This window comes from Hippopotamus amphibius, chromosome 9, assembly GCF_030028045.1.
Source record: "Hippopotamus amphibius kiboko isolate mHipAmp2 chromosome 9, mHipAmp2.hap2, whole genome shotgun sequence".
Classification (NCBI taxonomy): Eukaryota; Metazoa; Chordata; class Mammalia; order Artiodactyla; family Hippopotamidae; genus Hippopotamus; species Hippopotamus amphibius.
In genome coordinates this window covers 45,126,664-45,138,830 of record NC_080194.1, presented here as the reverse complement: position 1 = coordinate 45,138,830, position 12,167 = coordinate 45,126,664, and the positions used below count along the sequence as shown (strand labels likewise).

The window sequence follows — 12,167 nt, the reverse complement described above, 5'->3', positions numbered from 1 at the left end:
TGGAATCTCTGTGGTTGAAGTCGAACCCCTGAGGAATACTGTTGTAGAAAGGAAAGAGCTTGACTGAAAGTCTGTCATCCTCAGTTAAGGTCTTGAGATTGCCACAGACTCACTACGTGACCTTTCTGAGCTCCGCTTCCACCTCTGGAAAATGGAGGCACGAGTGACCGCTGTCTGCCTGGTTGACGGGCTGCTGTGAGAATACGATGTGCCACCTTGAATGTAAAGTCCTCTTAGAAAACCATCAAGACAGGTTACGGTTTGGGAGGACAAAAAAAAGGGCTAAGGCAGTTAAAAATAGGAAAGCGTTTGTGTGTCACGTAAATGCAGTTGTTAGAATTTCATCTTATGCAAGGTTTTTTTTTTAAGCTTCTCATTTGGGATGGATGCCTCCTGTATATGCCAGCCCTATGCCAGGGCGCTCTGGCTCTCCACTCTAGTCAGTAGGCACTGAGTAGGCATTTATTAAATGTTTGTGGAAGGATGGAGGGAGTAGAGAGGAGGGGAAGGCAGGGGAGTGGAGAAGGGGAGAGGGAGGGAGGGAAAGAGAGAAACAAGAGAATGCAGCAGACATGGTCTGTGCCCCAAAGAGCCCCAGTCTGGAGAGGCAGCTACAAAACCCTTGGAAGCTCGTCTGATTGGGGGGCTGCTGTGATGGGGCGAGGGGATGGGGACAGAGGTGGGCTGTGGGGACACGGGTGGGCTGTGGGGACACAGAAGAAGGAGTACTCAACCTCTGGAGGTGGAGGGTCAGAGTGATTTCACTGAGAAAGTGACCCTGAAACTGAAGCTTTAGTTGCTGAGGAGGGTGTGACTAGGCGACGAGGAGGGTGGGGCTGGGCAGCAGCACTGACGTGCCTGAGAGACAGCAAGCGAGGGCCACATCAATGGAGGCAGAGGTGCCAGGGCAGAGGCTGTGTGCGCTGCTTGTGGACCATAACTGCAACATACGTTTCAGTTCTGGGGTCGCACTTTCCAAGAGAGGGGAGCCAACTGAGATGTGTAGGGAGGAGAGCAGTCAGGACGGTGAGGGCGCTGAGCTGTTGTGGGGCATGTGTTGCCCAGAGAAGCCAGGAATGTGAACACAGTTGCTGTCCCTTCAAATATCTTCAATATCAGTCCTAGGTCAGGCAGCATGGCATCCTCTGGAAGGGTGGCCCCAGAGCACAGACCTAGATCAGGTCAGGGAAGGAGGGAGTGGAGCTGACAGAAATACAGCCTTCTGCTCAGGGTCCGGGCCACAGAGGGTGGGCTGCCTCGCCCGAGTGTGTCTGCATACCACTCGCCAACCCCGGGGCAGCACGGGCCATAGCTGGGGCCAGCCGCCAGGGAGACAGCAGCACAAGTGCAGGAGACCCAATGACCCTCAGGTCTGTCCTTCCAGCCTGGGCGCCTTCGGAGTGGCTCTGTGGCGTTGTGCTTTCGGGGACCAGAGAGGAAGGACTTCTCCAGCAAAGTGACGTGTTTGCGCTGAAGGGACTTTCAGGCCTCTCTGGTTGGAGAGACACAGGCAGATGAGGGCTTGGGGCCAGGGCTGGTGGTCCTGGTGCACTGGTAGCTTTACAGTGTTCCTGGTGTGTGCCCCACACGGGGGGCTCCACAGGTCAGGGCCCCGGGCTCATTCCCGCCTGGGCCCCAGCACAGGCCCTAACCCAGAGCACGGGTTCAGCAGACTTTGTCCAATGAATGAATAAAAGAGAAAAAACATCAAATAGAATAAAGAGAAAAAACTATGTACCAGCCACCCATTACTCCCACAAATCTCCGCCAGGTGCTCTGAGCCAGACACTAGTACTCACGATGCAGAGATGAACAAAACACAGCCCACGAGCTAGGGGGAGAGGCAGGTAATTACCAAACACCGTGTTAATTGCTAAAATAGAGGCCACAGAGTCCCATGGGGGAGAGGGGCGGGGCGAGAGTTCTTATTTTGAGAAGGCCTTGTCTCCTGCAATTCTTCATAAGAATAACAAGCCTTTCAAAGACGGTTCCCTTGACCTCCCCCTCTGGTAGCTGCATCTCTTATAATGGGTAGGGAGCTCTGTCTGTGTCTGGGAAACGTAGGCGCCTACACAGGGCCCTTAGAGGCAGACAGAAGGAGACGAAGCCGTAAAATCTCCCAGCCCACTGTCCTGCCTCCTCCTGCAGGGCCCCTGAGGCGCAGGTGGCCTGGCACCTCTCAGCTCCTCCTGCCCACCTTTGCTTCAAGTGAGTTTGCTCCATCCCTTTTATACCCGCCCAAATGAGACTTTAAGAGGTCTCTGTTTAGTCCTGGACCTGCTCTTCCTTAGCTGTGCGGCCGTGGGAGAGTTGCTTGCCCACTCTGGGCCTAGTTTCCCATCTGTAGAGTGAGACATTGGACCACGTCACCAAGTCCCTTTTGGGAACTGACATTTAGTTAATACTAAATATCACCTGTATTCCAGGGTCGTGCCATGAGTGTTCCCATAAACAAATCCTCCTTGGAAGGTGGACACTGTAAGCCCCATTGTATAGATTAAGGAAACTGACACTTCCAGCCTGGGTGCCCACGATGACACCCGTGGCAAGGACGGAGTTGAGTCAGCCTGTGAACCTAGCTCTTCTGGCCTTGAGCCCCGTCAGTGCACTTTCTCCTCCAGCAGGCTGCTCTTTACTGTGCAAGAAATGATCTAGGTTAAAATACACAGCACCAAGCCTGGCACATGGTTATTGCTCAGGAAATAGGAGTTTCTTTCTTTCCCAGGGCTTTTCCAAGCTGTGGAAGCAGGGGGTTCAAGGACAGGGTCCACGGGTCCCTGATTTCTGAACAGGGCCCTACGCCAAGAGCACTGACTGCCCCTGCTCTGGTCTGTTGGGATAGTGCATCAGGAGATAGTCTGGGAAGAAACAAACGGAGGTGGATTCTGGGAAGGAGCGCAGCACAAGTGGATTATGGGATTAGAACTGTGTGCAAGGCAAGAATCAGCCCTTTCTCCAGATAGTCTCCGGCAGGGCTTGGTAATCCTGCTTCCAGACTCTAATAAAGCTTGGATCCAAGGTCAATGTGTGTGTACCCAGGAGGCATTGCCTGCCGCCATGGAAACAGGAAGAAGGGCAGAAAATTAAGTTCCTAAGACTTTGGTTGTCTCATGTAACCTTGGAACATTACATTTTGCAAATGGGACAGAGCCTGGCATGGAGAAGTCTCTTATTTATTCATTCATTCGCCAAGTATTTAGTCAGGGCTTTCCCTGGGTCAGGTGCTGTTTTAGGTACAATGATTTACAAAATTGACATGGTCCTGCCCTTTGAAGTTTTAGTCTAGTAAGAGAAACATTAATGGAAAAGAATGCAAGTAATCAGCTGTGATAAGGGGTAGGAAAGAGTCAGGGACTAGAAGAGCCTGTAGCAGGGACCTGGTCACATCTGCTTTCCTGGGAAAGCGAGCTGAGAGATGGAGGATGAGCAGGATTAACAGGGGAGAAGGGAGCAAGAGAAGGTCCCAGGAGGAGACAACAGCATGTGCAAAACTGTAGGTGGAAGGAGCAGGGCATGGGAGGCTGCGGCACAGAGAGCTGGCAGGCAGTGGGAGCAGGCTGGTCAGCTGGGTGGGGCCATGGAACAGGGTAAAACCTCTTTATTCTCCGTGCAAGGAGAAGCCTTGAAGTGTTGTCAGCAGGGGAAGGATTTGCTTTTTTGAAAGATCATTCAAAAGATCTTACTGATTTGAAAGATCATACTGATTTCAGTATGAAGAATGGATTGGAGGAGGGGCCGGGATACCAGTGAGGGGGCTGTGACAGCTGGTGGGGGAAGGGAAGGAGGGAAAGAAATGTGAATACCCAGGAGATAAATGTTAGGAGCTGGAACAGATGGTTCCTGATGGATTGGGTGAAGGTTTGAGGGAGCGGAAAGTACCTAGGATGATTCCAAGTTTCTGGCTGGGGCCATGGGATAGATGATGAACCAGGTTTCAGCAACAATAATTTGCAAATCTTTCTGTTTGACCTTCTTTGTTCCAGGTACCGTGCTGGGCATTGGGGCTGCAGGTCAGGTGGATGGCCCCTGCCTTCAGGAAGCTCACAGTCGAATGGGGGGAAAACAGACATGCAATTAGGGTATCTATGAATGTGGAGAGAGACTGTAAAATGGTGCTGCAAGGGAGATACAGACCAAACTAATTTGGAGAGATGCATCCAGGAAGGCCTTGTGAGGGGGTGGGACCCGAGCCCAGCCATCAGGGACCAACAGGAAAAGTGGGTGAAAGAGGGCGATCCAGGCAGTAGTAACAAAAATAAATGAAACATTGGGAGTGTATCCAGCAGCATGGGATGGCCAGAGGACAGGACGGGAGGGTAAGGCTTCAGGGCTGTCCACCACCTTCCCTGCCTTCCTCCAGGGCTGCCAGGAGGCTCCAGTGAGCTAAAGTAATGAGCATGTGAGCATCTGGTAAACTCTTACACAGTTATTATGCTATGGACTTATTCATGTGAGGCACCAAAGCATGCTACAAATGTCACAAATTACAATTTCAGATCCCTGCCTAACAGGACCATCTGTTCCTCTGTCATAATAGTCCTTAACATTTGTATTGTTATCCCCACTTTACAGATGAGGAAACTGAGGTCTGTTGTGGTGAGTAACTGACCAAGATCTGGCAGGCAATAAGCAGCACAGAAGCCAAGATAAAGCCAGCGGGTCATTCTAGTTTCTGAGCGAGTACACAAGCTGGGAGGTGAAAGGAGCCTGTCTCGTATGCTATCTTGAGAAAACCTGCAGCTGGCTCAAGGCACCAGACTCAGACTCAGTTGTGCAAGTTGGGTGGGGCCCCAGGGAAGCTGGCCTGTGGGCTGAGTGGGGCTGAATCCAGCCCATCTCCATTTATCAGCCACTCACCAGCTTCCACCTTGGGGGTGCGGCTCTGTCTCATTCACAGAGGGCACTGTGCGTGGAGGAGCATTTTACAGATGGAGAGCCTGGCAGCCCACCATGGAGCCAAGCGATGGCTGGTCAGTGTCAATGAGAGTTTTATGTTGCCTTCGAAGGTGGTTTTGTTCACAGGAAGACCGACCAAGGCTGTTTTCATTTTAAAAACAAATGCTTAATTTATAAAAGCAACAAACTTAAAAATCTAGTAAAATTTAACAAGCTCTTTTAAGGAGGATTTTATAACTTAATTCAATTCCCCTAAATATTTTTAAGTAACTTATAAGTAATTTAAAATAAACTAAGCTTAAAAATATGTTTACTATTGGGTTGTAATAAAAGTTCCATCGCTGTTTAAAAAGATTTATAAAATTGTCTTATATCTTTCAACTTAAAATCACAAGTTTAAATTAATTATTCCATTACACATTTTATATTGGAATCACAAAGCTAATCTGTTAGATATAATATGCCAAATTATTTTAAACATTACAAATACTTTCAAACTAAATCTGCACAGATTTTTCCTAATTTAATCCCCAAAAAAGGTAATATACAGATTTGATTTATCATTTCTAATCTTTTTTCTAAACCTTTCCATGATTAAAGACACTTACTAAGGAAACAAGTTTACTAACCAAACCAATAGAGGGGTGTATGTGTGAGCAAATTTGAGGTTAGCTCACAGCTGGCTGAGAATGCTCATTAAGCACAAAAATGAGGCAGGGCATGGGAACCCGTGCCGCAAACATCCAGGGAAACATACTTTGCACCCCGTGCTGTGGGTCTGGCCCTCTTTTAAATCTCTATGCCAGCAGGGGACACTGAGTCCACGTCCTGCCAATGGGATGGATTTTGCAACCCAAGCCCGTGAGATCAAGTTAAGCCCTGGTCACCTCTTTTGTCTCCTGGCTCAGCTTCATCACCTCTTTCAGGATGACCCTACCCACCTTGTTCACTCCCAGATAGGTTTCATCTAATCAATTTTCTGCTGTATTCTTTTCTGAATTAGGTCTTTATTTTTCCTCTCTGGCCAACCACCAAGTATTAGAGGTATTTTAATGCCATCCTTGGATTCCGCAGGCTTCTCCTGGCCTTGCCTGGCTCCTTCCACAAACACTAAGGTCCTACTGATGGCAGCCAGCTGTGTCCATGTGGCCGGGCAGCCGTGCTCTGTGTTGGGCTGAACCAGGGAGCCACCCCAGCCCCTCACTGGGCACTATGATGCTCAGAGACATCAAGAGGGACAGGATGGACAGGCTGCCTGTGGCACTGTGTACTCTGCTGAGAGATGTCAGTTCCTAGGAGGCTCAAGATGCTAAGTATAGTAAAAAGCTTCTGGACGGGGATGACATGTCAGGATAAAAATAGTCCGAATATGTATAATTCTACTTCTAAGTAAATAGAAAAATAATTGTAATATTACATAGTAATATAGTAAGCTCTATGTACATGCTTTCTAATCATCACAATTTTCTGAGTAAATATCATTTTACCCATGGAGATAGATGACACACTTGAGGCCCAGAAGACGAAACCATAATGAGCTAAGAAAGTGTTACCAAGTAGAAGTCTTACTAGACCAGCTTTAAATGATAGGAACTGTTAATACTGAAGTGGTTTGAAGCATAAAGACTTGACTGGCTGCAGTGTGTAAAACAGTAATCATAGTGACCCCATATAGAGCACCTACTATGTGCCAGGTGCTATAGAGAAAGAAGCACGGGCCCTAGGAGTGGAAAGACCCAGACTCTACAGTTCATACAGGTCCCCTCACTTCCCCTATCACTTGCCCACTTGACCTCAGTTTCTTCATCTGTATATCATACAAGTAAGGGTAATAACGCCTCCCTTCGAACTTCTCAGGGTTGCCGGGTTGCTGAAATGAGCTTTGGAAAGAAGTGATTTGGAAAGCAGAATGTGCTTTAGGTGTGCAAAGACTTGTGACACTGGCTGAGCCCAGCCTGCAAGATGGGCGGGTGCCCTCTAACCTAGACTGCAGGTCTGAGTGCGGCAATGCTTGCCCTTGGTGGCAGTGATGTCACAATGTGGGTGGGCCAAGGGGTTTGGCAGGGGTCCACAGGGAGGCAGGTGGAGCAGCCTGTGAGGGACAGGGCCTAGGGAGAGTAGAGGGAGCCAGAGTGGGGGCGGAGCAAGGGGAGCAGGGCCTCTTCACCGCCTGAGTGATGTGCTGCAGGCAACAATGGGGAGCACTCGTCTACAGAGAATGGAAAAGCAATAAGAAAACCAATGAAAAGCGGGTCTGCCTTTTATTGTCACCCCTGGCTGGCTGTTCTAAACAATGTCAGGGATAAGATACTTTTCCCCTTTTAGGGGAGGTGGGGAAGAGGAACGTTCCCACTGCCCTCTTTCTTTCATGCATGCCTTGCACCCTTTGCCCCTCCCCACTCAGCTCTTAACAAGGCGGTTGGGGAGGGGAAGGAGTCTGGGAAGGCCCTGAGAACAGAAGCACCCTGGCCTGTAGGGGCCTCTGAGAAGGTAGCTAAGATGGGCCCCCAGGGTGGGCCCAGCTATTCTGGAGGAAGGAAGAGCAGCCTGGGTGGAGTGTGGGGTGGACAGGCTGCTGGGATGCCCACTGGAGGACTCTGAGTCCTGCTACAGTACTGCCACTACCACCTGGGGGCCGCCATCCGTGCCACGCACAGGTTATAATCAATTGGCAAGCACGCTGAATGACTAATTCCCAAACCTGCCCCTCACCCCAGCCCACATTCTGTACTAACGACATAGAGATCAGGTTCTCCTCCTATCTCTCCAGCAAGAGCTGCCCTGCCCAGGCTCCCCTAGGACAAGATTTATCAGGCAATCTGTGCTCTGCCCTGTCCCTGGCCTGAGCGCTGGCCTTCACAATGACCACCTCTCTCTCCTCTGCAGGAGCCAGGTCGAACCCACCAGTGATTCACGTAAGAATCAAGGTCCTGTAGCCACAGAACCAGACAAGGATCAAGGTCCCATGGGCCCAGGGCCTCTGAAAGATCAAGGTCCTGTGATCCAAGAGCCTTCAAAAAGTCAAGGCCCCACAGTCCCAGAGCCTATGAAGGATGAAGCTCCTGTGGCCCAGGGACCTCTGAAGGATCTAGGTCCCATAGTCCCTGCCTCAATTAAGGATCAAGATCACACGGTCCCTGAGCCTTTAAAGATTGAAGGTCTTGTCATCTCAGCACCAGCCAAGGACCAAGATTCCTTGGCCCCAGTGCCTCTTAAAAACCAAAGTCCTATGGTTCCAACAAGAGTTAAAGATCAAGGTTCTGTGATACCAGAGCTCCTGAAGGATCAAGGCCCTGTGGCCCCAGCACCTGTCAAGGATCAAGGCCCTGTGGTCCCAGAACCTGTCAAGGATCAAGGCCCTGTGACCCCAGCACCTGTCAAGGATCAAGGCCCTGGGGTCCTAGCACCTGTCAAGGATCAAGGTCCTATGGTCCCTGAGCCTGTGGATCAAGGCCCCATGGTCCCAGCACCTGTCATGGATCAAGGTCCTATGGTCCCAGAGCAACTGAAGGATCAAAGTGCCGTGGTCATAGCACCTGTGAAGAATGGAGGTTCTGTGCTCTCTGAGCCTGTAAAGGAGCACGGTTTAGTGGTCCCAGAGCCAGTCAAAGATCAAGGTGGAGGGGTCCCAGAGCTTCTAAAGGATCACGATTCTGTGATTGCAGCATCTATAAAGAATCAAGGTCCAGAACTAGTCAAGGATCAAGGCCCCGTGGTCCCAGAGCCTCCTAAGAATCAAGTTCCTGTGGTCCCTGAGCCTGTGAAAAATCAAGTTCCTATAATCCCAGTGCCTCTGAAAGATCAAGATCCTCTGGTGCCACCACCAGCAAAGGACCAAGGTCCTGTGGTCCCTGAGCCTCTGAAGATTCAAGGTCTCAGGAGCCCTCAGCTGCCCACTGTCTCACCTCCACCCCCAGTCATAATCCCAACTGTCCCCCACGCAGAATATGTTGAGAGTTCCCCTTGACACGCACCCCTTGACACGCCAAAGGAGGAGCTGGCAGTGAAAGTGCTCCCTCTCAGGGGCAGCGAAGACACTTATTTAATCTGCATGAAACGCGTATTGTATAGTCTTGCTGGAATCTAATAAAACTGGTCCCTCTGGCTCAGCAGTGTCTCTCTCTCTGCCTTCATTTCAGTGTGTGTGAGTGAGCGTGTGTGTGCGCACCATGCACATTTGAGGGAGGGCATGCGGGGCTCTGCATTCATGCATCTGGGCCGTCTGAGGAATCCCCAGCTCCTGTGAGTTGTAAGCGTGAGATGGGAGTGGGTGGGAGATGCTAGGAGACTGACGACAGGACCCCATCAGGAGGGTGGGGTCAGGACACACCTGTGTGTCCCTTTTACTCTCACACTTGGACCATCTTCACTTCTGACACCAGAGGGGGTGGGGTGGGGGCAGGGGTCCAGCACATCAAGGAATTAATTATCTAACACCAACGGGGGGGGGGTCCCACATTTACATCAATTCTGACACTATCTGCCTAGAGACAGCGTCAGCTCCCACAGGTTAAGGGCTCTGCCCCACAAGACTGCCCCCTCCACCCCCCAACTTCAGATGCCAAGTTCAAGTCCCAGGCTATCACTTGTGCTTCTGAATGACTTGCTACAAATCAGGATTCCCACAACCCCCTTCTTGGGTTCAATAATTTGCTAGAATGGCTTGCGGAACTCAAGGAAACACTTACTTATGTTTACTGATTTATCCTAAAAGGATAAAGAATACATCCAGATGGAAGAGCTGCATAGGGTAAGGTATAGGGGAAGGGGCACGGAGCTTCCATGCCGTTGCCAAGAACACCACCCTCCCAGTACCTCCAGCAACCCAGAAGCTCTCTGAACCTCGAACTTTGGGGACTTTTATGAAGGCTACATCATGTTGGCATAATCAATCATTAACTCACTGTCCACACCCCTTCCTAGAGGGTGGAAGGTGGGGCTGTAAATTCCAAGCTTCTAATCATGACTTGGTCTTTCCGGTGACCAGCCCCCATCCTGAAGACATACAGAAGACCACCAAGAGTCTCCTCTCTAAAACAAAAGACAGTCCTATCACCCAGGAAATTTCAAGGGTTTTAAGAGCCCTACTATTTCACAGGTCAGTTTCTATGAAAGCCTAGGTACCACACTGCAGCAGGCCAAGCTCAGGATTGTTCAGAGTTGAAGCCTGCAGAGGAAACAGGAGCAGGGACCCAGCTGGCCCAGGATAATTCTGGATGACAGTTGTTTGCCAAGGGCTCCGTCCTAAAGATCATCCAGAGGTCATGCTTCTTGAGAAAACTAGGCCTCTGATCAGAAGAGTCCTGGGACACTCATGAGGGCAGAACCTAACATCTGGTGGTCTTCGCTCAGTATCCAGGACAGCTTAGCCAGGGCTTTTAAAATAATGCTGAAGTCCCCTCTTCATTCATGCACACACGTGCCTTGTCCTTAGCACCCACTTTGTGCCTTGCTCAGTGCTGGGCATGAGGTCACTGTGGTAAAGAAGTCCCAGCCTTATGACAATAAAAGGTGACGTGGGATGAGGCCCTAGGACAACTAAAGGCCTGACTTTGAGAGGACAGGGAAGAAAAGATATCTAGTAGGGGCAGGCTTCTCAGAGAAAGTGGCCATGAAGCACAGACAGCGGGGGTAGGAACAGGGTATCATGGATGTGGCTGGGGAGGCGAGGGTAAAGCCCCCTCTAGAAGTCCTTGAATGAAAGAAACCTGATTTGTATGAGGGCTTGACCAAGGGGTGTAGCAGGCTGGGGTGACCAGTTTCCTGAACCCCAGGACCTCAGGGAGGGAGTCAGGGGGTCAGTCCTGTCGGCTGTGAAGGTGTTACTGGGAAGAAGGCTGCGAGGGCTGCCAGGGGGCTAATACTCAGCCTTGCTCAGAGATGGGTCCTGCTAGGATCCCACTGGTGTGGGTCACAGTAGCTTCCCCTTTAAAACCCAGGGCCCTCAGGGGCCTGGGGGTTTGGGGGGGCGCTCCACCTATTGCCCCCACCAAAGCTGGCTCCAAAGGAACACTCCTACTCCTTTAAGACCTGTGAGACCCATTACGGGCACTCACCCCTTTTTAAAGTTCTCTTTTTAAAGAAGCTCAGCTTGGTTCTTACAGAGAAGTCACAGGAAGTACTGATGACTTCCAAATGGTCCAGTTTTCTGAGCAACAGGCCCCAATCCTACCTCCTCACCCCACTCCCAATAGCACCAGTGTTTTCTGTGCCCACAAGCCACCTCTATAAATACACAAACACACACACACACAACAAGGATTCTTCCTGGCCCACCCAACGCAGAGCTTGCTGCCATGAATTCTAATAGCACCCTGCAGACAAGAGAAGGCCCCAGTGAGGCTAAAGAAGTACTGTGTATGGACACCACCCTCCTCCTTTCAGTTCTCCCTCTGACCCACACCCCCGGTCCCATGGCACACACATTCCCACGGGCCAGGAAGGTGGTGCTCCCTCTCCAGGGGCAACATCCAGGGGCAAATGTCCAGAAAGCCATCGCCTACCCGGCCTCCCCCTCTGAAGAGAGGGCTGCATGGAAACAAGGTCTGGGAGTCAGCCCCATGTGGGGAGGCTGAGCTCCCTCAGGGACAGTGTCCGAATGGAAAGAGAACTGGGCCCAGCCCAAGGCTCTGGTGACTTCTCTAAAGGTAGGAAGAAGAAGGGCACAAAGGAAGCTGAGGAAGGTCTCGCCCAAAGCTGTAAGGAGAAGCCAGGGCCTGTGGTGCCAGGAGTGATTCAGTAAGGAAAGTGATGCCCAGCGTCAAAAGCCTAGGGAGAGAGTGCAGATGACTGAGAGGTGGTGTGGGATCTGGCAGTTTCCACTTAGGAGCAGGTCGACCTCCAGCCCAGCGCCAGCCACCTCAGTTTGCTCATCTGCAAAATGGTCCTGATGATAAGAGGCGATCCTGAGGCAGGAAACCTCCAGCTCAGGGGGGAGCTGCAGGCCACCGCTTCACCTTCATCACGTCCAGCTCTCCACTGTATTCCACTGGAAGAAGGTCCAGTGAGGGAGGTAGTCGGCTCAACACCCTCCCCCCACCCTCTCCCCCGCCCCGCGGTCCTGGGCTGGGGCTGCGAAAAGCGAAAGCGGGAAATGAACTAGATGCTCTTAGCCCTTCTCAGATGCAGACTTCATTCTTGGCCTGGTTCTTCCCAGCTGCAGCCATTTCCCAGCCCCTCCCCAACACTCAGCATCTCCACCGCCCTCCATTCCCTCCCCTCGGCGGCCTGGCGAATCCAAATAAAAGAGCCCGGAGGGCCTCGGACAGTAA

General features: G+C 51.1%; 1 protein-coding gene across 1 annotated transcript in view; it reads left to right on the top strand.

The window, feature by feature from the left end:
• MAP6 (microtubule associated protein 6) overlaps positions 1 to 8,942 on the top strand; it is a 76,171-nt gene extending 67,229 nt beyond the window's left edge. Inside the window, exon 4 of the mRNA XM_057695528.1 lies at positions 7,783 to 8,942. Within this exon, the coding sequence (XP_057551511.1) occupies positions 7,783 to 8,863 (1,081 nt within the window). The 3' untranslated portion in view covers positions 8,864 to 8,942. The remainder of the gene's footprint in view (positions 1 to 7,782) is intronic.
• Positions 8,943 to 12,167: the final 3,225 nt, after the last annotated feature.